General features: G+C 48.5%; 1 protein-coding gene across 7 annotated transcripts in view; it reads left to right on the forward strand.

Moving 5' to 3' along the window:
• Positions 1–24,885, forward strand: part of USP25 (ubiquitin specific peptidase 25) — a 177,341-nt gene extending 152,456 nt beyond the window's left edge. For all 7 annotated transcript variants that reach the window (XM_056797044.1, XM_056797046.1, XM_056797045.1 and 4 more), the window contains 5 exons: positions 12,493–12,571; positions 14,909–14,988; positions 22,192–22,315; positions 23,455–23,650; positions 24,346–24,885. In XM_056797044.1, coding sequence (XP_056653022.1) covers positions 12,493–12,571; positions 14,909–14,988; positions 22,192–22,315; positions 23,455–23,650; positions 24,346–24,518 — 652 coding nt within the window. In that variant the 3' untranslated portion in view covers positions 24,519–24,885. The remainder of the gene's footprint in view (positions 1–12,492; positions 12,572–14,908; positions 14,989–22,191; positions 22,316–23,454; positions 23,651–24,345) is intronic.
• Positions 24,886–27,327: the final 2,442 nt, after the last annotated feature.

Raw genomic sequence — 27,327 nt, forward strand, 5'->3', positions numbered from 1 at the left:
ACAAAAGTAATAGGTAGAAGAGAAAAACTGGAATCTTCAAAGGTGGCGAGCCTTGCTAATGAAATAGAAGAGAGAACAGCATATTGGGAATGCAGATACACGGAAGTGGAAGACAGTCTACAAGAAGAAACAAGAAAACAATACCGTTGGAGTCCGCATCGGTAGTGATGACCTAGGGATAACAGCCTTCCCCCAAGCACGCAACAGAAAAAAGCCCTAACAGGAACCCAAAGACAATAATAGAAAAGAACCGCCTGAACTTCTGAGCATGGAAAATGAAATGCCAGTCGAAAGAACTCACAGCCCCTTTCAGACTGCAAACCTGCTGCTTCCATTTCCTCCTCAGTTCAGGAACCAGATCTACAGATGATCGAGAGACACTTTGCAGGACCCAGGAAAGGCCTTCACAGGATGTGCAACTGTCTCCTGCCCGCTAGAAGACAGAGGAGGATTTGTGTGGTAGGCCTGAATGAAGAATGTGGCCTGCTCTGCCCGTCTGACCTTTGATAGACTGCGGGGAAAAAGTGCGGCGTTCAAGGAGGAGCTCCCAAACCGAAGACGTTCGCTTCTCGGACGACGGCGTTCAGGGAGGAGCTCCCAAACCGAAGACGTTCTCTTCTCGGACGACGGCGTTCAAGGAGGAGCTCCCAAACCAAAGACGTTCGCTTCTTGGACGATGGCGTTCAAGGAGGAGCTCCCAAGATGGCGTTCAGGGAGGAGCTCCCAAACCGAAGACGTTCTCTTCTCAGACGACAGCGTTCAAGGAGGAGCTCCCAAACCAAAGACGTTCGCTTCTTGGACGATGGCGTTCAAGGAGGAGCTCCCAAACCGAAGATGTTCGCTTCTTGGACGATGGCGTTCAAGGAGGAGCTCCCAAGACGGCGTTCAGGGAGGAGCTCCCAAACCGAAGACGTTCGCTTCTCGGACGACGGCGTTCAGGGAGGAGCTCCCAAACCGAAGACGCTCGCTTCTCGGACGACGGCGTTCAGGGAGGAGCTCCCAAACCGAAGACGAAGACGTTCGCTTCTCGGACGACGGCGTTCAGGGAGGAGCTCCCAAACCGAAGACGTTGGCTTCTCGGACGACGGCGTTCAGGGAGGAGCTCCCAAACCAAAGACGTTTGCTTCTCGGACGACGATGTTCAGGGAGGAGCTCCCAAACCGAAGACGCTCGCTTCTCAGATGACGATGTTCAGGGAGGAGCTCCCAAACCGAAGACGTTCTCTTCTCGGACGACGGCGTTGAAGGAGGAGCTCCCAAACCGAAGACGTTCGCTTCTCGGACGACGGCGTTCAGGAGGAGGAGCTCCCAAACCGAAGACGTTCGCTTCTCGGAAGACGGCGTTCAGGGAGGAGCTCCCAAACCGAAGACGTTCGCTTCTCGGACGACGGCGTTCAGGGAGGAGCTCCCAAACCGAAGACGCTCGCTTCTCGGACGACGGCGTTCAGGAGGAGGAGCTCCCAAACCGAAGACGTTCGCTTCTCGGACGACGGCGTTCAGGGAGGAGCTCCCAAACCGAAGATGTTCGCTTCTTGGACGATGGCGTTCAAGGAGGAGCTCCCAAACCGAAGACGCTCGCTTCTCGGACGACGGCGTTCAGGGAGGAGCTCCCAAACCGAAGACGTTCGCTTCTCGGACGACGGCGTTCAGGGAGGAGCTCCCAAACCAAAGACGTTTGCTTCTCGGACGACGGCGTTGAAGGAGGAGCTCCCAAACCGAAGACGTTCTCTTCTCGGACAACGGCGTTGAAGGAGGAGCTCCCAAACCGAAGACGTTCGCTTCTCGGACGACGGCGTTCAGGAGGAGGAGCTCCCAAACCGAAGACGTTCGCTTCTCGGACGACGGCGTTCAGGGAGGAGCTCCCAAACCGAAGACGTTCGCTTCTCGGACGACGGCGTTCAGGGAGGAGCTCCCAAACCGAAGACGTTCGCTTCTCGGACTACGGCGTTCAGGGAGGAGCTCCCAAACCGAAGACGTTCGCTTCTTGGACGACGGCGTTCAGGGAGGAGCTCCCAAACCGAAGACGCTCGCTTCTCGGACGATGGCGTTGAAGGAGGAGCTCCCAAACCGAAGACGTTCGCTTCTCGGACGACGGCGTTCAGGGAGGAGCTCCCAAACCGAAGACGTTGGCTTCTCGGACGACGGCGTTGAAGGAGGAGCTCCCAAACCGAAGACGTTCTCTTCTCCGACGACGGCGTTCAAGGAGGAGCTCCCAAGACGGCGTTCAGGGAGGAGCTCCCAAGACGGCGTTCAGGGAGGAGCTCCCAAACCGAAGACGTTCTCTTCTCGGACGACGGCGTTCAAGGAGGAGCTCCCAAACCGAAGACGTTCTCTTCTCGGACGACGGCGTTCAAGGAGGAGCTCCCAAACCGAAGACGTTCGCTTCTTGGACGATGGCGTTCAAGGAGGAGCTCCCAAGACGGCGTTCAGGGAGGAGCTCCCAAACCGAAGACGTTTGCTTCTCGGACGACGGCGTTCAAGGAGGAGCTCCCAAACCGAAGATGTTCTCTTCTCAGACGACGGCGTTCAAGGAGGAGCTCCCAAACCGAAGACGTTCGCTTCTTGGACGATGGCGTTCAAGGAGGAGCTCCCAAGACGGCGTTCAGGGAGGAGCTCCCAAACCGAAGACGTTTGCTTCTCGGACGACGGCGTTCAAGGAGGAACTCCCAAACCGAAGATGTTCTCTTCTCAGACGACGGCGTTCAAGGAGGAGCTCCCAAACCGAAGACGTTCTCTTCTCCGACGACGGCGTTGAAGGAGGAGCTCCCAAACCGAAAACGTTCGCTTCTCGGACGACGACGTTCAGGGAGGAGCTCCCAAACCGAAGACGTTCTCTTCTCGGACGACGGCGTTCAAGGAGGAGCTCCCAAACCGAAGACGTTCGCTTCTTGGACGATGGCGTTCAAGGAGGAGCTCCCAAGACGGCGTTCAAGGAGGAGCTCCCAAACCGAAGACGTTCTCTTCTCCGACGACGGCGTTCAAGGAAGAGCTCCCAAACCGAAGACGTTCACTTCTCGGACGACGACGTTCAGGGAGGAGCTCCCAAACCGAAGACGTTCGCTTCTCGGACGACGGCGTTCAGGGAGGAGCTCCCGAAAGAAGACACTCGCTTCTCGGACGACGGCAGCCCCAGCGTGACCAGGAAGAGGTGATCTTCTAGGTGGCTGTGCACCAGGTGACAGGGATCATGCACAAAGGCAGACAGGCACACGACAGGGAACGCTGGGAACAAAACCTACCAAGAGGTGAATTGGTGCTTTTTGTGAGCTGCCTCAGTCTGGGAGAGGAGCTCAGGCCGTAGAGAGCACGGACGATGTTTCGGGGTCCCCTTACGTGCTAGCGGGGGGACGAGCGAGCATTGTGCCCTCAGAGGGAAGAGGAGAGCGGTGCGAGGCTTGCTGAGGAGGCTGCCGGACCAGTTGAGAAGGGCATAGGAAGAGAAACGGCCTTCCTTTGGTCGTGGGAGGGGCTTCCAATGAAGACTTGCACGTCTGGGGGCAGAAGCCTTGTCTGCCAACAGAGACCAGGACTTCCTGCTGGTGCTGGAACCGTTGACTCTGCCCAGAGGGAGCCCGAAGACAAGGAGGACGTGTTGAGTTCAACGGCTGAGGGGCCAGCGTGTGTCGGGAGGACCAAGTGGAACGAGGGGGCTGCCACAAGCAAGTCCTGTTGAGAACGCCGGCCAATATGTGCAGGAAAGGGTTCTCCGACCACCAGAAAGAGCGTTACCACGTCATGGGCCGACCCTCAGCCCTTAAGGATGACGTCATTCCTAAGGGGTCACGTGCTCACGGAAAATTGCTCATGAACAGAATTTAGCCAAATCTGCAGAGGCAGGTTGGAGGAGTACCGACAGTGACGAGAGCCTACAGGAATCGGGGGAGTCCTTGGCGCTCCTTGGCGCCATCACAAGCAATCCGAGGATTATTATGAGGAAGGCTCTGGGCAGAGGTCTCTGTTTGGATCTGAGCTGCTCCTCCGAGATCTCGGCCCTGCCCTGAGAGCCTGGGCGAACTGAGGACGGCTTTTCCTCAGTGGATCCAGTTTGTCTTTAGGCGGATTCGCATTGGCTCCCGGTGACTGGAAGCGTCTCGATTCGTGCGGGTCTTTGACTCTACCGTAGGATGATCTCTTCCCGCTCAGACACCTGCAGGATGTGGCTTTGTTCCGGCGTTGGAAATGGCACTCGGTGGCACAGTTCTTAGAGCCCGAAGTCAGACGTGGATTCTTCATCCATAAACTGGCAGCTCCTTTTTGTCCTGGGTTTTGTGAAAGCCAGAGAAGATCACATTGGTGAAGCCACCCCGTTGTGCCTGACATGTTGTACGTGCTAAATAAACGGCAGCCGTCATACCATTAGAATTACCAGGTCATGGTGGAGAGAGCCTAGAAAGGACGCCCTGGAAGCTTTGTATGAGGAGATCAGAAGAGAGCACATAACTAGGGAGGCCTCGGATCGGAGCCTGAAAAAAGGCCAGATGGTCATCGAGGTCACGCATCAGAAAAGGAGGGTTTTTATTGGATAGAAACGAGAATGGATAATGAAGAGAGTAAGAAAAATTCTTTCTGCAAAGGGCCCCAAAAATGAAATGGAAAAATTTACACATCGGACTAGTTAAAAAGCAGGAGAGGAAGAGAGTGTCAAAGGGGATGGGGGAAGGGAGAATTAAATAAACTGATAAAAGCAAGTGTAAAAAGGGGGGGACAAAATCTCTGACGGGAAATGGGCAACAAAGAAGAGGAGAAGATCAGGATGAGTAAAGCTAGTGGTAGCAGGGCCACCTTAAAAAAATATATTAAAGTGACATTGGATAAGAAAACAAAATCCTACAATCTGTTGCTTACACGTATTCATTCATTCATTTATCTATTTAAGACCCTTCCCTTCCATCTTAGAATCAATATTGGTTCCAAGGCAGAAGAGTGGTAAGGGCTAGGCAATGGGGGTCAAGTGACTTGCCCAGGGTCACCCAGCTGGGAAGTGTCTGAGGCCAGATTTGAACCCAAGACTTCCCGTCTCTAAGCCTGGCTCTCCATCCACTGAGCCACCCAGCTAACCCCACCAATACTTTTTTTTTTTTAATACACAAAATAAAACTTAAGGAATAGACAAGATTTACTGTGAATCAAGTGAATGCAAAAAAGCAGAGGTTACAATCTTGCTATATGACAAAGCAAAAATAGGCATTCAAAGAATTAGAAAGATAAGGAAACCACCGTTAGGCTCAAAAGATCCACAGACAACAAATCAATACAAATAATAACTTTACATAACCTCTAAGTGCTTTGGCAGCCAAGCCATAAAGGGCGCATCTCAACTAATACGTATAACAAAAAGGTAGGTAAAAGGAAAAGTGCAGAACTGACCAAATGGCTGGAGAAAGTAGAGCTGAGCCATGGCTTCTTCTAACCGGGGATACTTCTACAGAAACTAGCCACGTACTAGGACACAGACAGGATAACGCACACAAATATAAAAACTTAATTATTAGTAATACATCCATATGGACCATTGTGTAATAAAAGTAGAAATTAATGCAGGGGCTACAAAGAAAAGATGTAGACCCAAATAGAAATCATATTGAAATTATAATTAATGAATAGGTCAAAGAACAAATAATAGAAAGATTTAATAAGTATGTGAAAGAACATGATAATGACGAAAAAATATACCCAAATTTCTGTGATGCAACTTAATAAACTCCTAATATGCATCTTTAAAAATAAGCAAATAAGGGGGCAGCTGGGTGGCTCAGTGGATTGAGAGCCAGGCCTAGAGACGGGAGGTCCTAGGTTCAAATGTGACCTCAGACACTTCCCAGCTGTGTGACCCTGGGCAAGTCACTTGACCCCCATTGCCCAGCCCTTACCACTCTTCTGCCTTGGAGCCAATACACAGTATTGACTCCAAGACAGGAGGTGAGGGTTTAAAAAAAAATAAAAAGCAAATAAGCAAACCTAGAAATAAGCAGAAAAGAGGAGATGTTAAAATTGTTTGAGACAAATAGTCCTAATTCCCAAAAAAGGGAAAGACAAGCAAGGCCAATATCATTAGTGAATATTGACTCAAAATTTTTAACCCAAATCCTATCAGACTATAACAATTTATCCAAGAAATTGTTCATTATGGATATATGAAGAATGCAAGAATGGTCAACATTAGGAAAACAATCAGCATAATTATATTAGAAACCAAAACATCCCAAACTACATGATCATCTCAATCAATACAGAAACAAATCTTTGACAAAGTTTAATACTTTTTATATTAAAAACCCTACAAAGTATAACAACAAATAGAGGGACCTTTTTATATCATAAAACTCTGTGTAATGAAATGCACAAAAACCTTTTCCACTAAAAATGAGAATGAAGCAAAGATACCTCCTCTCCTCACTAATGCCTTACGTAGTTCTGGAGCTTACTGTGCTATTAAAAGAAAAAAATTAAAGGAATAGACACATTCCGAGGTGATAATACTGCCCCTGTTTACAGAAGATCTGATGGTTTACTTAGAAAATCAGAGAATCAGCAAAGACACTGGTTAAGACAATGAATAGCTTAAGCAGTATTTCAGGCTATCAAATTAATCCTAAAAAATCAACAGCCTTTCTTCATAATAACACATATTATCCTATATAATAATATTAAAACATAAGTAACAATGGAGAGGGAAATCCTATCCAAATAACACGCACAAAAATGCAAAATACATAAAATGTCTGGAAATGTTCCTCCCAAAGCACGCAAAAGCCATGTATAGAGTTATTTACAAAATGCTCCATTTAGAACTAAAGATCAGCTTATTTAATTTGCCTCATATAGCTGGAGGAATATCCAGTGCTAGGGACATGACCATGCCAATATAAGAAAAATAACAACATAACTAAAATTACTTTATGTTTTTTAAATACTTTTAAATGCAATCAAATTACTAATTGGTTTCTTTGTAAAACTTGAAAATAATTAAAATAATTTGGAAAAACGAAAGATCTAGAATATTGAGAAATTATTTAAAAAATTTTTTTCAAAAGAATATGAAGGGAAATGGTAAAGTAAAAATGAAGGAGAAAAATCACTTCCAGACCTCATCTATTATAAAGCAGGACTCATCTGTAAGGATGTTAAAAGAACTTGGTTAGCTCCAGGAATTAGCACTGTAGCAAATAAGATCTGCTCAGCTTGCTCTGTGTGTGCACAATTTAACCAAATCATATTTAAGCAAAAGGCTTTTGGTGGTTGTCCACCAGCTCACGCACCATTTGAGCATTTGCAAATAGATTATATCAACATGCCACATGCCCAAATCAGGACAATGTAAATTTTGTCTAGTAATAATGGACCAAATAACTAGATAGCCAGAAGCTTTTCCATCTAGTAAAAACACATCAAGCTTTGTAGCCAAAATCTTGTTGAAAGAAATCATTCCAAGATATGATATACCCCTAAGAGTAGATTCTGACAAAAGGAGCCATTTTACAGATTTAGTTCTAAAATAAGTTTATGAGAATCTGGGTATCACACCAAAAGTTCATGTCCCATATCATCCCCAAAGTTCTGGGCAGGTGGAGAGACTAAACAGAGAAATCAAAACTATGGTTGGGGAATTATGCATGGAAACTCATTTGAAGTGGCCAGAGATTTTGCCTCTAGCGCTATTTATATGCGCACTAGACCAAGAGGAGATGTGCATATCTCACCATATGAAATGCTATTTGGACCTTCACCATTGCAGGCAAAAAGTTTTAAATCAGCTTACATGTGTATGCTTGGAGGGGATCTTGCACTTGCTGAACATATCATGGAGTTGCAAAACAAGGTTAGAGAATTAGTCCATTCGATAAAACCTGGGGATTCTGTTTACATAAAAACTTTAATAGAATTAGCGCAACACATGCATTATGGGTAGGACCTTTTCATGTTATTTTGACAACACCATCAGCTATCCATGTTTTAGAGAAAGAAATGTGGCTGCATTGCTTGTATGTGAAAAAAGCAGCAGCAGAATAGATTACATCAGACAATAAGGCTACAGTCAAAATGATATCAGAAGAAGAATGAAATGAAGACAGAGATCAAGATCAAGACAAAGGAGAAGACAACATAGAAGATGAGAGCAGAAAGGACAATTGAACTGTAACAAAGACATTGCAGAAAAAAATCAACATAGAGAAGAGGAACACAGACTGATTATGAACATGAACTGTAAGATTTTTGCGCCATTATAACACTACACACTTTCATCATAGTTGCAAACAAACTGCATAGTAACATGAAGACAAGATAGTAACAGAGGAGGAGACTTTAAAAATTTATTAAATATTTGCTACAAAATAGCATACACACATAGAACCCATTTCTCACAAACTCTGCAACCATAACCAGGTGATGAGTATCCATAGAAATAAATAAATACAGATAAGTCACCTTGGGAAAATAATAATAATTGTACACATTGAAATAATAAGATCTTATCTCACAAGAAGACTTGATGTGTCCCTTGGAGATAAAATCAAGAAAACATACCTAACTTTCTAAAGAAAATCTTTAAGGTTTTCTTAGACTATCTTGAGGGGGAAGTTTATTTTCCTCCTGCAACATGTTTATATATAACATATACATAGCTGTAGAAATTGTACAGATCTGTATATTTATATAGATATGTATATAGTTAAATTATTTAAAAGTTTTGATTTTATTAGTATAACAAGTTGATTTTGAGTTTTAATGTAGTTAGTTTTGGTTTTCTGTATTAATGATAGGATAAGGTCTTAGCATAGTAAAAGGTTTCATTTGAATTGTTCAAATAGGATTTATAAAATGAAGTTTCATTGAGTTTTGCATATTTATTATTTTAGATTAACTTTAGTTTTTTGTAAAACATAAGTTAGTTTGTAACTGTATTTTATTGTTTCTAAAGTTTTTCAAAAGTTTACATTTTACATTTTGAATTTCTGTAATTGTACATTTTACACTTGAATTTCTGTAAATGTTTTCATTGATCATTTGTTTTCATTGAAATTTTCTTTTCTTTCATTTATATCCCTAGTACAGGTTAGCATAGATAAAGTGTAGCAATAAGAATAGGATAAGAGCATAAGATTAAGACTATTTTTAGGAAATATAATAATAATAAGGTTAGGTATAGCTTTAGAATGACATACAATAGCCAGCATATGGGTGAGATTTTTTTATCTCTCCATATGCTCGAAGGGGGGAAATTGTAAGGATAATATTAGAAAATCAGTCTTGTTTTATTCGTTTAGGGATAATTAGTAAAGTGGCTGCTTGAGACAAGACCTGGAGTTGGAAGCAGAGCTGAGAGAGTGTGTTGATTTCAACTGCTGACAGTTATAACCACTTTTCTGTGTCAATGACTCTCTCTGGCAGTTGGCAGAGACTCTCTCAGGGCTGGAGGAGGAACATCTTTGTCCCTCTCTGTCTGAGGGAAAGACCTGAAGGAGCTCAGGGTTCTCCTTTCCCAACTGGGGAAACACTAGTGACTATCTATTGTGGTTTTTATAGATTGATTTAACACTGAGAAGATCAAAGAAAAACCTGGTCTTTGGTTTGGACTCAGAGTCCTAACTGGATTCTTGTTGAGACTCAACCAACTAGCCTTTGCTATTTTATAATTTAAAGGTAAAGTTAAGATTTATAAGGATAATAGCGATAGTTTTTATTTAGATAGTATAAATTTGGGTTAGTCAAATCAGGGAAGAGTAGTGTAGCCTGTGAAACACAGGAGCAGAAGTTCTTTGCAGAACCAGGGAGTTTATTTGGGTGGATTTAGAATCCCTTAGAATTAGAAATCCTTTATTTCTCCTTATATGTTTCAGTAAATATTTTTATAACAGGTCTCTTTAGTGTCCTTGCACCTGGCCCTGAAGGGAAGTTCACATTTGAGCTTCACTTCATCACTGAAGATACTTTTGATTACCTTTATCAAAAGTATCTGAAGAGTTTTGAACCTATATTGGAACAGTTTTTCTATCTACATTTTGTTTAGCTTGCCATTTTTTTTTTATTTTTACACATCAGAACCACCTGGTATTAGTTAAAGAATAGATAGCTAGATCAGTAAAATACATTGGTCAAGAGACTAAGAAGCAATAGAACGTAATAACCCAATATTTGATAAAATAGAAAACATAAATAACTGGGGGGCAAGGAGGGACTGCTCATTTGGTAAAAACTGCTAGAAAACAAGAAAGCAGTCTAGCAGAAATGGGCCAGGATCCTATTGTGTAATACTACCGCCGTTCCATGCTTCTACCTTTCTGCACAATACAGTCTACGTGTATCTGCCAGTCTGATATTAAAGACAGCAGACTCTTCAAACGTAGAGGTGAAGAGATCACGTGCTTCTCTCCGCGGTGGATGAGGTGGATGCTTAGGCAAATAAGAGCTAAGAGGCCGTTACCGAAGGCAGACTAGTAGATGATTGCTGGGACCTGGCGGGGCTCTAAGCAGACAGGAATGCGTCCAGGAGAAGAAAGATGAAGTGATGAAAAGGGGAAAAGCGTTTGTGTCGCATTTCTCTGGAAAGGGCCTGACACCCAAGACATCGAACCCTTGAGTGAGTGTGTGGAACGTGAATGAGCGTCCCCTCGTCGTGGTCCAAAAGAAGGACGCAGGACATTTACACCCAGCGGCCAGCGCAACCCCGCCCAACGGGCTCGTCTTCTACCCTGTGGGCGTGGGTGGCGAGTCGTGGGGCCGGAGCACGACGGGATCGGGTTGGGTGCTGCTGGAACTCTGCAGAGGAGGTCGCTGAAGCGTCCACACGCCTTGAATCCGTTTCCGTTCCTGAAGCCGCCAGTGGAGGAGGAACTCGGCCTCGTGTCCTCCAGAATAGCTGCAGCAGCGCCTTTTGTGGCCCCGAGCAGGCAGCCATCCGCTGGGAAACGCCTGAGCAAAGCGGGGCGCACGGCTGCCACCGGTTATCGTTGCTTGTCTTCCTTCTCAAGGAGGGCCGATGGCGCCCTGCAGGGATGTCCGGGATGCAGCTGCCAGCGGCCCTCAGCCCGGCTCTCTGCCGGAGGGATTGAAATCGAGGGCAGAAGTGAGGGCCGGATCGAGCTCCAAGCGCTGCAAGGGGTTGTCCGTCTGTCCCACTGAGAGGAGTCTTCGTGTACCCCGACTCGGCCCCCGGCCCGCCGCTTCGCCAGGGGCTCCTGGTGTCGGGTGGAGGAGGAGCCCCTCCGGCGTCTTGTGCTCTTTCGGACCTGCTCACCAGTTCTTGGGGTCCACCTGGAGCTCGGCTGCGACGCACCCGGAAACATGGAGAGGCCCGTATGAAGGAGACAGTAAAAGAGAGGCCCCCCCCCCCCCAAGGATACGCATCACGCCCAGGTCAGACGTAGGTGGAGAGCAGCCGAGAAGACCTCCTCGAACCCGCCCCCCCTCGAGATGGGGCAGCCTTTCCCGGGATCGGCTCCTTGGGAAGAGGAAGCGCCCTCGGCATGACGGTGACAGGGAAGAAAGCATCGCTGTGAACGTGTTCTTAACAGATCGAGACACAAGCGACGGCTCCAGAGAAGCACGGAAAATGTCCGTCGCCCCTGCCTTTTCCGTCATGGCTGCTACGGTCGCGGAAAGGGGAGGCGAAGGGCACTTTCTTGTGGGAGATGCTGGCCCGGACCCACAGCTGTCTGTGCGAGGGCGTCACCGGGAGTCTGCGCCACCCTGCTTGAAGAGTCGCGGGGAGGCGGGCGCGCTCCGGAAGTGGCGAATGGAGGCCCTGGAGGAGCTGACGTCCGTCCAACAAGGGCTGCACTTGCAGCCCACGTTTGGGCTACGTGCCCAGGTCTAGAGCAGGGAGAGCCGCGCTGTGCTCCGTTGTGCTCTGTGACCCGGCGCGTTGGGCAGCCTGTGAGAGGGATTTCCAGGGGCGCTTGGGTGGTACGGGCTGGGGGCGTCGGGGATCTCTCGGCGGAAGGGGGGGCGGGGGGGCACGTACCAGGTTTCTAGCATTGGGCACCCCTGTGGCCTCGTGGGTACTTGTTCCGTCTGGCCCCTCCGTGACAGCCTCCGGAGTGTGGCAGTGAAACGGAAACGTGATTCCTCCCACGGCAGGATAGACGCCGCGGTGCAGAGGGCGTGATGCTCTGTGTCCTCAGCCCTCAGCGGGGCTTCTCCCGAGGCCCCCCTGCCCCCCCCGGCCATCCCTCACAGAATGCTCTCCTGTCCGTAGTCCCTCCCAGGCTTCCTTCTATACGTCTCCTCATTGGCCGCAGGTCACTACGTCCTCGGCCGACTGACGGATGAGCAGTCCCAGGTGTCCGGGAGTCCTGGCCCTAAGAACGTAGGCTCTCTCGCCATGGAAGCCTTTGGGATGCCTTTCCATGCGACCCATTGCCCAGCAGGGATGGGCTAATTCCGTGACCTGACAGCTAGGGCCACCCTGCTTTTAACGTGTACAGTACACGCGTGTCTTAACCCTTACTGGTGCTGCTATCAATCTGGGAACAAATGTTTTTTTCTTTTGAAGGTGTCGCAACATCATGAAAATTGCTCAAGCTAAACTTGAAATGATAAAGCCAGAAGAAGTAAACATGGAAGAATACGAGGTAATTTCTATCTTGGGGGGTAAGTGATGGGATGCGAGGATTCTTAGCCCCGTTACCTTGGCCTTGAGATGGCATTTCTGTCGAGCCATGACTGAGTGCCATTTCCTGTTAGCCAAGTGGCATTTCTGTAATGAGAACGTCATCTCGGCTGCGGTCAGGGAGGGAGGGATGGACGGATGCATGGATGGATGGATGGATGGATGGAGGGAGGGATGGATGGATGGATGGATGGAGGGATGGATGGAGGGATGGACGGATGGATGGATGGATGGATGCATGCATGGATGGATGGATGCATGGATGGATGCATGGATGGATGGACGGATGGATGGATGGATGGATGCATGGATGGATGGAGGGATGGATGCATGGATGGATGCATGGATGGATGCATGGATAGGATGGACGGATGGATGCATGGATGGATGGACGGATGGATGGATGGATGGATGCATGGATAGGATGGATGCATGGATGGATGGATGGATGCATGCATGGATGGATGCATGGATAGGATGGATAGATGGCTGCCGTGTGAAGCTGTCCTCTGATTTTGCTCCTTCTGTAGTTCCCTCGTGACTGATTGGCTTCACTTTCAGAGTGGAGAGGCGCACTGGGAGAGTCCCTGACGGTAGACTTTTTCCCTGATGCTGACAACTTGTCCAACTTTTTGGTTGCTCAGAGCACTAAGAGATCCTAAGCAACTAGTAGGAGGCACGTGCAAGTCCTTCCTGACCTTTGTTGTGCTCCTCAGCTTATCAGTCAGCCAGCCAATTGGTATTTATTAAGCACCTGTTATTTGCCAATTGCTATGCTGGATGCAGAGGACAAATGTGCAAAGAATGAGGCACCATTTAAAAGGCTTTGTGTTCTCATGGTACAGACAAGTACATGCTAACATATAAAGTCAATAGAAAGCAATTGAAAAGAAGGCCACACTAGCAGGTGGGGGAACCAGGATATGCTCTATGCAGAATATGGTACTTGAGCTGAGAGAGAGAGACAGAGACAGAGAGAGAGACAGAGAGAGGGAGAGAGAGAGAGAGAGAGAGAGAGAGAGAGAGAGAGAGAGAGAGAGAGAGAGAGAGAGAGAGAGAGAGAGAGAGAGAGAGAGAGAGAGAAGAAAGAATGACTAATGAGAGGAGAGTAAAAATGTTCTGAAATCCTCAAGAAGGCAAGACTGGTTAAGCATAGAGAAAGGATGTAAACATCATCGTTTTAAGTCATCCTTAAATATCAACTGTTGGTCCTATAAATAGAGTTTTGTTTAGTGATAAAGCAGAGCTGCTGCTAATCTTCCAGCTCCCACCAAGACACGGAGAGGCATAAGAGTCTTCGGAGGGGCAGCACCCCTTAGACCGCTGGCTCGCCAGCCCAGCCCTCAGCCATCCTCTCGAGTCCATTTGCAAAGAGCCTCCTATGCTGACATCTTTTTATCGATGGAGATGGCATTAAACAAGAGGCATTACTTGTGCTTTGATGCCTTCCCACATGAGTTGTAGCCAGAATATATGTTGTCTCCCTCACCATGTGAGTCTCTTCAGAGAAGGTTACTTTTCCATTTGTATCCCCAAGCCGTAGTGCCGGCATTGAACAAGTGCTTCACCACTCATTTGGCAAGTGACCATTCTGCAAAACTGAAGACTAACCATCGGGTCCCACTTGTTCTGCTGGCGCTTTCATCTAAGGAGAACGGGCCGGCACGTCTGATGGGTCCTTGTGGGAAAGGCCTGGGAGGAGGAGGTGGGCAGCCTCTGCTGGCCATGGCGTGCTTGATTGCAGAGAACAAGCCCATCAGAGGCCCTAGACGTGTCCGAGGACCAGCACAGGATAAGGGGAGGTGGGGGGGGGGGGCGGCGCTGACGTACTTCTCTCAAGGGGAAGTGGGGAAGTCTGAAGCCAGGCTAGAAGTAGCCTGGACCCGAGCTCAGCCACTTAGTGCGGACTCAGAAAGGCCACCGATACCACTTCTGGAATGGAGGGGCCAAGCGGTCTCTCGACCTCTTTCTTGTGAGATCACGTAGTGTGTGCAAGGCACGGACTTCAGACCACGGCCTTTATTCCACTATCTACAGAGGAAATGGCGCCCTTCAGATGTTCACAATTGTGTGGGAGTTTGTTAAATGTGTTTTAGTTTCCTCCTAAAAGTGAATTCATAGCCTAATGTCGAATTTTACCGCATTCAGGAAGTTCCATCACAGTTCTAGAAGCAGCCCCGGAGGAGTTATTTGTTCTCTGGGCCTTCTTCCCTCTTTGGAGAAGAGTGTGAGGAAAAGATGCCGTGGGTGCGCTTCGCCTTCCTTAGCTGTCTTAAACGTGTCTTCTTCTTCCCTACAGAAGTGGCACCAGGACTACAGGAGCTTCCGAGACACCACAGCCTATCTCACGGTAGGCCTCGAGCACTTCCAGACCAAGAGGTAAGAGAAGCTTGTGGAGAGCCTGCTGGCTCTGGGGGAACGTTGGTGCCTCATAGCTACGTGCGTGGCACAGGCGCCGTTTCTATGGAAACGTGCTTTACATCCTCCTTATCATCTGTAGACCTCATGTGTCCTTTAGGCGACGTTCACTGTATCCCCATCTACTGCCGCCAAGCACAACATGGGAACTAGAAGGACCAGGATCCGAGTTCAAATCCAGCCTGAGATGCCTTCTAGCTGTGTCACCCTGGGCAAGTCACTTAACTACTATGTCTAGGGGCTCAATAGATAGAGTGCTGGCCCTGGAGTCAGGAAGATCCGAGTTCAAATATAGCCTGAGATGCTTTCTAGCTGTGTGACACTGGGCTCTGCTCTGCCTCCTTGTGTCCGGCTCCCTTTTGCCCCCAGAGCCCCCTATCTGAAAGGTACAAGATGCCATTTCTCTGCTGCGCTGTCACCGGCCCAGCAAGAAATGCGGCTGCAAATTGGTTCCGGGTTCATTTTAGTCAAACAAGGGAAAATAGAGGCCACTATGGGTGGGCTTCTGGGCATGGAGTCAGGAAGATCCGAGTTCAAATCCAGCCTGAGATGCTTTCTAGCTGTGTGACCCTGGACAAGTTATTTAACCTCTGCTCCCCTGGAGAAGGGAATGACAAACCACTGCGGGGCCCTCATCAGAGAAAAGCCCACAGATGGTCCATGAGGTCACAAAGAGTCACCCACCGCTGAAAGAATGAACCAACCACAGAATTAAAGTGATCTAATAGAAGTGACTCTCATTAACAGTGACACTAACTGAGACCCTTCTTGTGACTCTCATTAACAGTGACATTAACTGAGTCCCTTCTTGTGACTCTCATTAACAGTGACATTAACTGAGTCCCTACTTGTGACTCTCATTAACAGTGACACTAACTGAGTCCCTTCTTGTGACTCTCATTAACAGTGACATTAATTGAGTCCCTTCTTGTGACTCTCATTAAACAGTGACACTAACTGAGACCCTTCTTGTGACTCTCATTAAACAGTGACATTAACTGAGTCCCTTCTTGTGACTCTCATTAACAGTGACATTAACTGAGACTCTTCTTGTGACTCTCATTAAACAGTGACACTAACTGAGTCCCTTCTTGTGACTCTCATTAACAGTGACACTAACTGAGTCCCTTCTTGTGACTCTCGTTAAACAGTGACACTAACTGAGACCCTTCTTGTGACTCTCGTTAAACAGTGACACTAACTGAGACCCTTCTTGTGACTCTCGTTAAACAGTGACACTAACTGAGACTCTTCTTGTGACTCTCATTAAACAGTGACACTAACTTAGACCCTTCTTGTGACTCTCATTAACAGTGACACTAACTGAGACCCTTCTTGTGACTCTCATTAAACATTGACACTAACTGAGACCCTTCTTGTGACTCTCATTAAACAGTGACACTAACTGAGACCCTTCTTGTGACTCTCATTAAACAGTGACACTAACTGAGACCCTTCTTGTGACTCTCATTAACAGTGACATTAATTGACTCCCTACTTGTGACTCTCATTAACAGTGACACTAACTGAGTCCCTTCTTGTGACTCTCATTAAACAGTGACACTAACTGAGACCCTTCTTGTGACTCTCATTAACAGTGACACTAACTGAGACCCTTCTTGTGACTCTCATTAAACAGTGACACTAACTGAGACTCTTCTTGTGACTCTCATTAAACAGTGACACTAACTGAGTTCCTACTTGTGACTCTCATTAAACAGTGACACTAACTGAGACTCTTCTTGTGACTCTCATTAAACAGTGACACTAACTGAGACCCTTCTTGTGACTCTCATTAACAGTGACACTAACTGAGTTCCTACTTGTGACTCTCGTTAAACAGTGACACTAACTGAGACTCTTCTTGTGACTCTCGTTAAACAGTGACACTAACTGAGACTCTTCTTGTGACTCTCATTAACAGTGACACTAACTGAGACCCTTCTTGTGACTCTCGTTAAACAGTGACATTAACTGAGTCCCTTCTTGTGACTCTCATTAAACAGTGACACTAACTGAGACTCTTCTTGTGACTCTCATTAAACAGTGACACTAACTGAGACTCTTCTTGTGACTCTCATTAAACAGTGACACTAACTGAGACTCTTCTTGTGACTCTCGTTAAACAGTGACACTAACTGAGACCCTTCTTGTGACTCTCATTAACAGTGACATTAATTGAGTCCCTTCTTGTGACTCTCATTAACAGTGACACTAACTGAGACTCTTCTTGTGACTCTCATTAAACAGTGACACTAACTGAGACTCTTCTTGTGACTCTCGTTAAACAGTGACACTAACTGAGACCCTACTTGTGACTCTCATTAACAGTGACACTAACTGAGTTCCTACTTGTGACTCTCATTAACAGTGACACTAACTGAGACCCTACTTGTGACTCTCGTTAACAGTGACACTAACTGAGACCCTTCTTGTGACTCTCGTTAACATTGACACTAACTGAGATGCTTCTTGTGACTCTCATTAACAGTGACACTAACTGAGACCCTACTTGTGACTCTCATTAACAGTGACACTAACTGAGACCCTTCTTGTGACTCTCGTTAAACAGTGACACTAACTGAGACGCTTCTTGTGACTCTCATTAACAGTGACACTAACTGAGTTCCTACTTGTGACTCTCATTAACAGTGACACTAACTGAGTCCCTTCTTGTGACTCTCATTAACAGTGACACTAACTGAGACCCTTCTTGTGACTCTCATTAACAGTGACATTAATTGAGTCCCTTCTTGTGACTCTCGTTAACAGTGACACTAACTGAGACCCTTCTTGTGACTCTTGTTAAACTGTGACATTAATTGAGTCCCGGCTTGTAGACGTGTTGAGCGTCCTTTCTCGTCCCCACGCCCAGAAGGGAGGGCAGAGAGATGGCGCCCTGCCAGCGATGCGGGGTTGTGTCGGTGTGTAGAATCCACGATCCAATAGTTGGCACATGGAGCCTTTCAGCCTGGTTCACGGTCAGCGTCAAGTCGGCTGGCGAGAGCCGTGAGTCGCTGCAGCCCATCTCCAGCAGAGGGCACTGCTCTCCGTTGGGGTGCGATAGGTACGCACGGTTTCCTCTTGGTGCACGAGGCATGCGCTTCTCTCCTCCGGAGGACATTTCTGGCTTTTTTGCGGTGGAAGCTGGCCGGTGACGCCTCCTCCTCCCCCGTCGTTTCATGACGCTCCTCACTTTTCCAAGCGCCTGGACTGTAGAGGGCGGAGCTTCCATGCTCGGCAGCGAGTCCTCCTCTAAAGATGGCGGCTCGACCGGGTCCCCAAAGAACGGAAGCAGAGTCCGCGGTGTCGTGTGATTGGATCTAAAGTAAGGGCGGGATTTCCTCTGACAGCTTCAATGAGAACCTGCTCTCACAGCACAGCAGTGACTAGCCTTCTCACAGCGCCTCCGAAGACAGGACCGACGAGCCCAGTCAAAGCAGCAGAATCAGAGCTGCTTCCGGGCACAGAATTCACCCCTTCTCGTGGTTTCTGAGGCGTGTGAGCAAGAAGGATGTGGCCGTGGGTGGCCGTGGGACGTTACCCGGGCTGTGAAATCATGAGGCACTGGAGCACGGCGGCACCGCTCACTCTGCTCAGTGTTCATTGAGCGAATTCAGATACTTCCGGCACCGCCCCTCAGAACCTGCCACGAAGCGCCCCCCAGCGAACGCGGCCACTCTTGGCTCCTTCACACCAACAGCGTCTTCCCCACGCGCGCCCTCTTCTCCTGTGTGGCCCCTGCTGCCGCTCACAGTCCAGTCTCCCCTCTCAGCTCCAACACGCAAACCGCCAGAGAGATTCCTGAAGAGAACGACTGGGGGAGCTCCATTGGCTCCCCGTTAGTTACCCCCGAGATGAAGTGTCCTCTTCATGGCGTGGCCCCCTTACACGTCCTGTTTGGCACAGCCCGGCCATCCGTCTTCTCCCTCCACGCCTGTCCCCAGCTCGGCCTCTTGGAGCCCACGGCCTCCACCCCAGATCCTCCGTGCCCCGTGCTGCGGACACTTTGCACCTTTGTTTGGTACATCTTGTCTCTCCACCGACGTTCCCTCGTCTTTGACTCATACGCAGCACAAGGCCTTTCACACAGCCCCCCGCAGCAAACGCCTCTCTGTGGTGCCAAGTGTTTAAGGCCTCTTGAATGTTGAGCTTCCGCTTCTAATTGCTTCCGGGCACTTCGGCAATGAGATCTCCCTGTATTTTAAAACAAAGGGTGGACATTAGTCTTGCTTTGGAGAAGAACTGAGGGGCGGGAAGTTCAAAAGATGTCACTGTCTTCCTGGAGGAGAAGGCTCGAAGCAGGGTACATCCGTGCTTCTCTCAGAATTCCATTTAAAGATCCCACGTGTCCTTACTGGCATTTCACTGAAAGAAGTGGAGCCTACAGCACTGATCTCGTTTTCTGATTCACTGCATGCCTTCTTAACCCTTTGGTTTTGGTTTTTACAGATATTTTCCCATCTTTTCATGATTCACTTTCTTTTCCCTCCCTCCTCCAGAGCCAACAAGCAATTGCTGGGTTGTACAAATGCTGTCACTTGATATCCATTTCCCTATTATTCATTTTTGCTATAGAGCCATCTTTTAAAGGCCTAAATGCCAAATCACATACCCATAGTGCTTTGCTTTCACATTTCTACTCCCACAGTTCTTTCTCCTGATGTTGTGGATAGCCTTCTTCCTCATAAGTCCTCCAGGAGTGTCCTGCTACTAGTAGCAAGTCCATCACATTGGATTGTTCCACAGTGTTTTACTTCTTGTGGACAATGTTCTCCTGGTTCTGCTCCTTTCGCTCTGCGTCAATTCCTGGAGGTCGTTCCAGTCCCTCCAGTTCAGTATTCCTTTGAGTCCAATAGTATTCCATCACCAACATGTACCACAATGTGTTCAGCCATTCCCCAATGGAAGGACATCCCCTCATTTTCCAATTTTTTACCACCACAAAGAGCGCAGCTATGAATATTCTTGTACAAGTCTTTTTCCTTATGATCTCTCCCAGTAGTGCTATGGCTGGATCAAAGGGCAGACAGTCTTTTAGCACCCTTTGGGCATAGTTCCAAATTGCCCTCCATTCACAACTCCACCAGCAATGCATGAATGTCCGACTTTGCCACATCCACTCCAGCATTCATTACTTTCCTTTGCTGTCATGTTGGCCAATCTGCTAGGTGTGAGGTGATACCTCAGAGTTGTTTTGATTTGCATCTCTCTGATTATAAGAGATTTAGAGCACTTTTTCATGTGCGTATTAATAGTTTTGATTTCTTTGGCTGAGAACTGCTTATTCGTGTCCCTTGTCCATTTATCATTGATTTTTTTACACAATTGGCTTAGCTCCTTATAAATTTGAGAAATTAGATTTTTGTCAGTTATAAAATTTTTTTTCCCAGTTGCTTCCCTTCTAATTTTGGTTGCATTGGTTTTGTTTCTTAAACTTTTTAATAAATACTTATGAAAGTATTACATTTCCTAGCATAAGATATAATACTTTGTATTAATTACAAAAAATTAAAATTCAATATTGATTAGTTTTTCCCAGGATTAATAGTATTAAAGCTAAAATTGACTCCGTGTGTGTATGTATGTATATCTGTACATTTTTATCAAATAATTTCATCAGCATTCTTGGGATAGTTTTAAAAGGTTTGATTCTTTTTTATTATAATGATAGTTTTTACCAGTTGTAATGAATGTCCACATAAGTTTTCTGAAGTGATATGATCCAGAGTGCCTCCCTTCCCTCCCCTCTGCCAGATCTAGAAAGCAATCAATCTGGCTTATACTCAACGTTTCCATACATTTCGTTTCTGTAAGAGAATAATCGTATAAAACCAAAACCCGAAAGAAAGAAAAACCCAAATCAACAAGTGAAAAGGTTCAAGCTTTCATCTGTATTCCACCTCCCACCAGCTCTTTCTCTAGAGGTAGATCGCGTTCGAAAAGGTTTGATCATCTTGAAAGGGGGCACGAATGGACCCTCTCGCTATAGATTTCCTTAACCGTCTCTCCAAACCCGCTTCATGTCTTCAACTAAGTGTGACAGCGTCGCCGTTTCACCTGCTGTGATGTATGTCCATTCCACAAGACAATACAAAGGAGGACATGATGGCTCTTGAAAGCTGGAGGGACTTTTGAGGTGACGTTTTACCTGAGCATGAAGAAAGTGGCCTCATCAGGGAACAGATAACCTTCTTCGGTGCAAATGCATGTCAGCACTCGACGTCTGCCATGTCTTCTTTGAAGGAGCAGCATAGAATCCGTTATGTGGCCGTTCTCTGCTCTAGCTTTAGGTCTCGGTGCTTTCCCGTCGCGCTTCTTTTTGGATGCTTTCATCGATCTCCCCGAAGATGTCATCTTTAAGCAGTAGGTTGAGTTACATTGGTCTGGTATCCGAAAACGCCGACCACGATACTAGCATTCGTGTAGGTTCTCCAAACACTTGGCCGAGATCTCTTTTTTTTCTCATGAGTCTGAAAAGTAAATTCTGCTCTCTCCGTGCCACAGAGGACGTGGACGTATTAATTGGCCTCCCCAGAATCACCCCCAGCCAGTCCATCTGTGAGGCAAGACTTCAGGTCGACTTCACTGGCGTCCAGGTCTGGCGCCCTAATTCACTGCCTACTTTGTGTTTTTCGAGAGTTCCGTTGCTTTTCCTGGCGCCTGGAAGTTTCTGGGGGAAGAGCCCCCTTCCAACGTTAGTGCCTCATCCACTACTTTATTGCGCCTTTCAAAGGACGTTCTTTCTTTGTCATTTTTTCACAGTGGATAATTCTCCCAAATTCTTCCCAATGTTCTTTAATTTTCGTGATTCGAGGACTTGAAATAATATTGTGCTTCTTTACAAAAAGGAATTGTTACTCATTAATGGAACGGATCCCACTCCTTTTCCTCTCCGATTCGTTCTTGTTTGCTATTTGAAGGTTGAAAAAGTAGGACATTTGGAAGCTAAAAGTACAAATGAGCATGGCATAGCGTGCCGCCCTCGTTTGTCCTTCAGTCTTCTAGGAACTGAATGGCTGATAAATGCCCCTTTTGGTGGAAGAACAGTCCAGACAGAGTAGTGCCGAGTGTGAGTGGGTGCGAGTCCCCTTTCCTTGACAGGTAGATGGTCCTAATGTTGGCTGGACGCACTGACCTTCTGTCTCTTCTTTTCATTTGAAGTTATGTAGAAGCCATACTGTATCTCATCTGTGCTTACCAGCATAACAAGGAGCTCTTGTCCAAGGGTCCCTACCGAGGGCACGATGAAGAGCTGCTGTCACATTACCGAAGAGAGTGTTTGCTGGTAAGTGTCTGCCCGTTTCATTCCGAATTTAGGCCGTTAGTGGCCAGATCTGAAGACCTACCCGGAGAGCGCGGGCAGGGGTCGTCAGAAGGGGGGGTTTAAGTCTGAGACGAGACTGCGCTGAAGGCGTCCCGTGTAGCCGGATCCCTTCAGCGTCCTAGAGCAGACGGTCTGCCCTTCTCAAGCTTTCTCTGGGACGCCCTTTTCTGGAACGCTCTCGCGAGCCCAGAAGACGTGAGCATGTTACTGTCCTTTCATTGTGCTCATCTAATCATTAACTGGCGTGTTTAAACCGTCACAGTTCATTACTCGTTACCATTCCTGTCTAAAAAGGCTTGGCCTTCCCGTGAGCTTTCTTCTCCGGCGTTTGCATCCTGTTTCCCCTCCGATGAGCTGCAATGACTTGAAGTGTGTCCATGGGGAAGCGTCAACGACACTCGTTTCAGCTAACTGCTGTGTAAAGCGCAGCCTTCCCCTTTTGCTGCTCTTTCCTCGTTAAAGTTCACTCCTCGAAAGCCGGAACTCTTTTGTGGGCTCTTAGGAAGGAACTCTGCGGCTCACAGGTAGCCAGCTGCCCAGTTCTGGTTCTGAAGCACTTTTCTATGTGAATCGGTGGCACGTGGCCGTGTAATCTCACTTTCCCAGAAGCCAGTCTCTGCTGGCCACTGGAAAGGACCACAGATTACGCTCTTTGGATCCATTGCAATAGTTTACAACCCCAGTAAATACAGGCTTCAATTCCATGGGAACAAAGACGGGGTTCAACATACGGGTCCTTCATAAGTCATCACAAAGTGCATCTTTTGGTTGTTTTTTTCCCTTGAAGCTCTGTATAACTTACCACACTTCCTTCCTTTTTGAATTTTTAGAATGGGGGTGATGAAAGTATACAGTATTATTTTAGAAATCAGCATTTTTTCCACCGTAGAATCAGTGAAAATAATGCCTAAAATGATACCAAAAAATCATTTACTCTTTGAAAAATTGCCAATTGGTTATCTTCCAGAGATAAGCATGTATTGCAGGTGATGTTCAAGCCTCCAAGTGGCCTTTTGTCATAAACTGGAGCGCATAGCGTGTCGTTGTGTTCAGTAGCGAGATCATAGCATAACTTAGTTGTTCTCTTCTATCTCACAAAGAAGCTAAACGAGCATGCTGCGGAGCTCTTTGAATCTGGAGATGATCAAGAAGTGAACAATGGATTGATAATTATGAATGAGTTGATTGTCCCGTGTTTGCCGTTGTTGCTGGTGGATGAGATGGAAGAGAAGGACATAGTTGCTGTAGAAGATATGAGAAATCGCTGGTGTTCGTATCTCGGACAAGAAATGGAATGTAAGTGTGATCCCTGTTTCCTTCCCCGAGTACCCGAGCTCGTCCCCCTGGACTCCTCCTGGACTCCTGCTTCCTTCCTGCTTTCCGCACGTCCACCAAGCTGCCAGCTCTTGTCCCTTCCTCCGTGTCCTCCGTCCATCCCCTTGATCATACTTCAGGCCTTCGTCATCCCCAACCTAGACTTTGCTTTCAATCCATCCATACAGAGTTGCCAAATTCGTGTTTTTACGGCAGCCGTTTCACTGTATCAATTTTCTGTTCACAATGACTCGGCAGCTGCCCTCTTAGCAGCCTCCAAGCCGATTTGAGGAGGCCTCCTCCGCGACTTTGAGCGGATCCCTTGTAGGTTTTCTCCGCTCCTCACCCCCCTCAAGCCTGACTCTCCAGCTGCACGGAGAGAGCAGCTCACGTACCCTTTCCTGGCCTCAGCCCTTCCCAACATCCCTTTGGGGTTTCCATCCCATGATATTTGTTCTCGTTTCTAGACGTTTAGCTCTCTCGGTGCTCTCTTTGCCTTGAAGTCCACTTTTATCTCAGCCGGGAGCTGCCTTCCGCTGATGCTTTGGCTTCTTGTAGAACACAGTAGATGTTTGACGTGTCACTTGTAAACTGCACCTAGATGCCCCTGCTGAAGAGATTTGTCCCATGAGCTGCTTTTCCCGCCATCCGTAGAATGATCTGTTTTGCTTTCGCAGCCCGCCTCCAGGAAAAGCTGACTGACTTCCTGCCCAAACTGCTCGATTGCTCTACGGAGATGAAAGGTTTCAGCGAGCCGCCGAAATTACCTCCCTGCTCGACACACGAACTGTGTGAACGCTTTGCCCGAATCATGTTGTCCCTCAGTCGAACGCCCGCTGATGGAAGATAAATAGACCTCTCTTAAGCACATTGTATAAACTTCTTCGTTCTTAACCCTTGCCTTCCTGTCACAAGGTTTGCTTGTTGCTGCTATAGTTTTTAACTTTTTTATTTTGATAATTGCAAAAGCCGAGATGACTGTACAGACTAGCCAGGCTGCACCCAATAAAGCTGAGAATCGCATGGCGCTCAGTCTTTGTTTTAACCGGACCTGACGCGGCAGACGCCCTTTCCACTCTTACTGGCTTTCATCTCCGACCCCGTTCAGGCTGGATCCTTGTGGATGGCGGCCGCTTTAAGCGTCTGCTGCTCTGTAAGGCGCGTAGTGCTTGGAGCCGTGTAAAGGAAATGAAAGAATAAAGTTCTATTTATGGCTACTGAAGTGTCTGTGAGGAGCTCTGTGGTCCGGATGCTTGGGAGAGAGGGTCCAGGTGAGCTTGGGGGGTCGCCGGGACCCGAGGAGAGCGCCAGGGACGTGGGGGCAAGTCCGGGTCTCTGACGGGCGCCACAATGTCTGCATCTCCGCCAGGGAGGCTTCCCTTAAGACGGCCTCCAGGCTGGGTCTAGTCCCGGGTGCCGCCTTCATCAGAGTCGGAGGCTGATTTCTCGCGTCGACCCCAGCCTTGCAGAGCCGGCTTCACAACTCAGATAGGAGGCGAGCGTTCAGAGAGCGCTGGCAACGCGTGATGAGGCTGGGTGTGGGACGTCTCACGCCGCACGGTCCAGCTTCTCCTTGGGACGACGTTCTCCGCTGATGCTGTCAGAAGATGCACTGCTGTGCAGAGAGAAGGCTCCCACTTCGTGAAGAAACGCTGTCAACGGAATTCAGGCATTCACAGGGCCGTCTCATTTCCAAACCCATTCCCGACTCATCAATGACCCTTTATCAGCGGGGCGGCGGACCGAGTAAGGACCAGGATCGGCCAAAGAGGCCGAGCCCGACTCTGGCAGTCAGTGATCCCGACCAGGATCAGCAGAAGAAGCCTCGAGCCCCAGCCAGTGATCCTGACCAGGATCAGCAGAAGAAGCCCCGAGCCCGACTCTGGCAGTCAATGATCCCGACCAGGATCAGCAGAAGAAGCCCCGAGCCCGACTCTGGCAGTCAGGGATCCCGACCAGGATCAGCAGAAGAAGCCTCGAGCCCCAGCCAGTGATCCCAACCAGGATCAGCAGAAGAAGCCCCGAGCCTGACTCTGGCAGTCAGTGATCCTGACCAGGATCTGCAGAAGAAGCCCCGAGCCCGACTCTGGCAGTCAATGATCCCGACCAGGATCAGCAGAAGAAGCGCCGAGCCTGACTCTGGCAGTCAATGATCCCGACCAGGATCAGCAGAAGAAACCTCGAGCCCCAGCCAGTGATCCTGACCAGGATCTGCAGAAGAAGCCCCGAGCCCAACTCTGGCAGTCAATGATCCCGACCAGGATCAGCAGAAGAAGCGCCGAGCCTGACTCTGGCAGTCAATGATCCCGACCAGGATCAGCAGAAGAAACCTCGAGCCCCAGCCAGTGATCCTGACCAGGATCAGCAGAAGAAGCCTCGAGCCCCAGCCAGGGATCCCAACCAGGATCAGCAGAAGAGGCTCCGAGCCCGACTCTGGCAGTCAGTGATCCCGACCAGGATCAGCAGAAGAAGCCCCGAGCCCGACTCTGGCAGTCAGTGATCCCGACCAGGATCAGCAGAAGAAGCCTCGAGCCCCAGCCAGTGATCCCAACCAGGATCAGCAGAAGAAGCCCCGAGCCCGACTCTGGCAGTCAGTGATCCTGACCAGGATCTGCAGAAGAAGCCCCGAGCCCGACTCTGGCAGTCAATGATCCCGACCAGGATCAGCAGAAGAAGCGCCGAGCCTGACTCTGGCAGTCAGTGATCCCAACCAGGATCAGCAGAAGAAACCTCGAGCCCCAGCCAGTGATCCCGACCAGGATCAGCAGAAGAAGCCCCGAGCCCGACTCTGGCAGTCAGTGATCCCGACCAGGATCAGCAGAAGAAGCGCCGAGCCCGACTCTGGCAGTCAATGATCCCGACCAGGATCAGCAGAAGAAGCGCCGAGCCTGACTCTGGCAGTCAATGATCCCGACCAGGATCAGCAGAAGAAACCTCGAGCCCCAGCCAGGGATCCCGACCAGGATCAGCAGAAGAAGCCTCGAGCCCCAGCCAGGGATCCCAACCAGGATCAGCAGAAGAGGCTCCGAGCCCGACTCTGGCAGTCAGTGATCCCGACCAGGATCAGCAGAAGAAGCCCCGAGCCCGACTCTGGCAGTCAGTGATCCCGACCAGGATCAGCAGAAGAAGCCTCGAGCCCCAGCCAGTGATCCCAACCAGGATCAGCAGAAGAAGCCCCGAGCCCGACTCTGGCAGTCAGTGATCCTGACCAGGATCTGCAGAAGAAGCCCCGAGCCCGACTCTGGCAGTCAATGATCCCGACCAGGATCAGCAGAAGAAGCGCCGAGCCTGACTCTGGCAGTCAGTGATCCCAACCAGGATCAGCAGAAGAAACCTCGAGCCCCAGCCAGTGATCCCGACCAGGATCAGCAGAAGAAGCCCCGAGCCCGACTCTGGCAGTCAGTGATCCCGACCAGGATCAGCAGAAGAAACCTCGAGCCCCAGCCAGGGATCCCGACCAGGATCAGCAGAAGAAGCCCCGAGCCCGACTCTGGCAGCCAGTGATCCCGACCAGGATCAGCAGAAGAAGCCTCGAGCCCCAGCCAGGGATCCCGACCAGGATCAGTAGAAGAAGCCCCGAGCCCCAGTCAATGACCCTGACCAGGATCAGCAGAAGAGGCTCCGATCCCGACTCTGGCAGTCAGTGATCCTGACCAAGA

The sequence above is a fragment of the Monodelphis domestica genome, chromosome 4, assembly GCF_027887165.1.
Source record: "Monodelphis domestica isolate mMonDom1 chromosome 4, mMonDom1.pri, whole genome shotgun sequence".
Classification (NCBI taxonomy): domain Eukaryota; kingdom Metazoa; phylum Chordata; class Mammalia; order Didelphimorphia; family Didelphidae; genus Monodelphis; species Monodelphis domestica.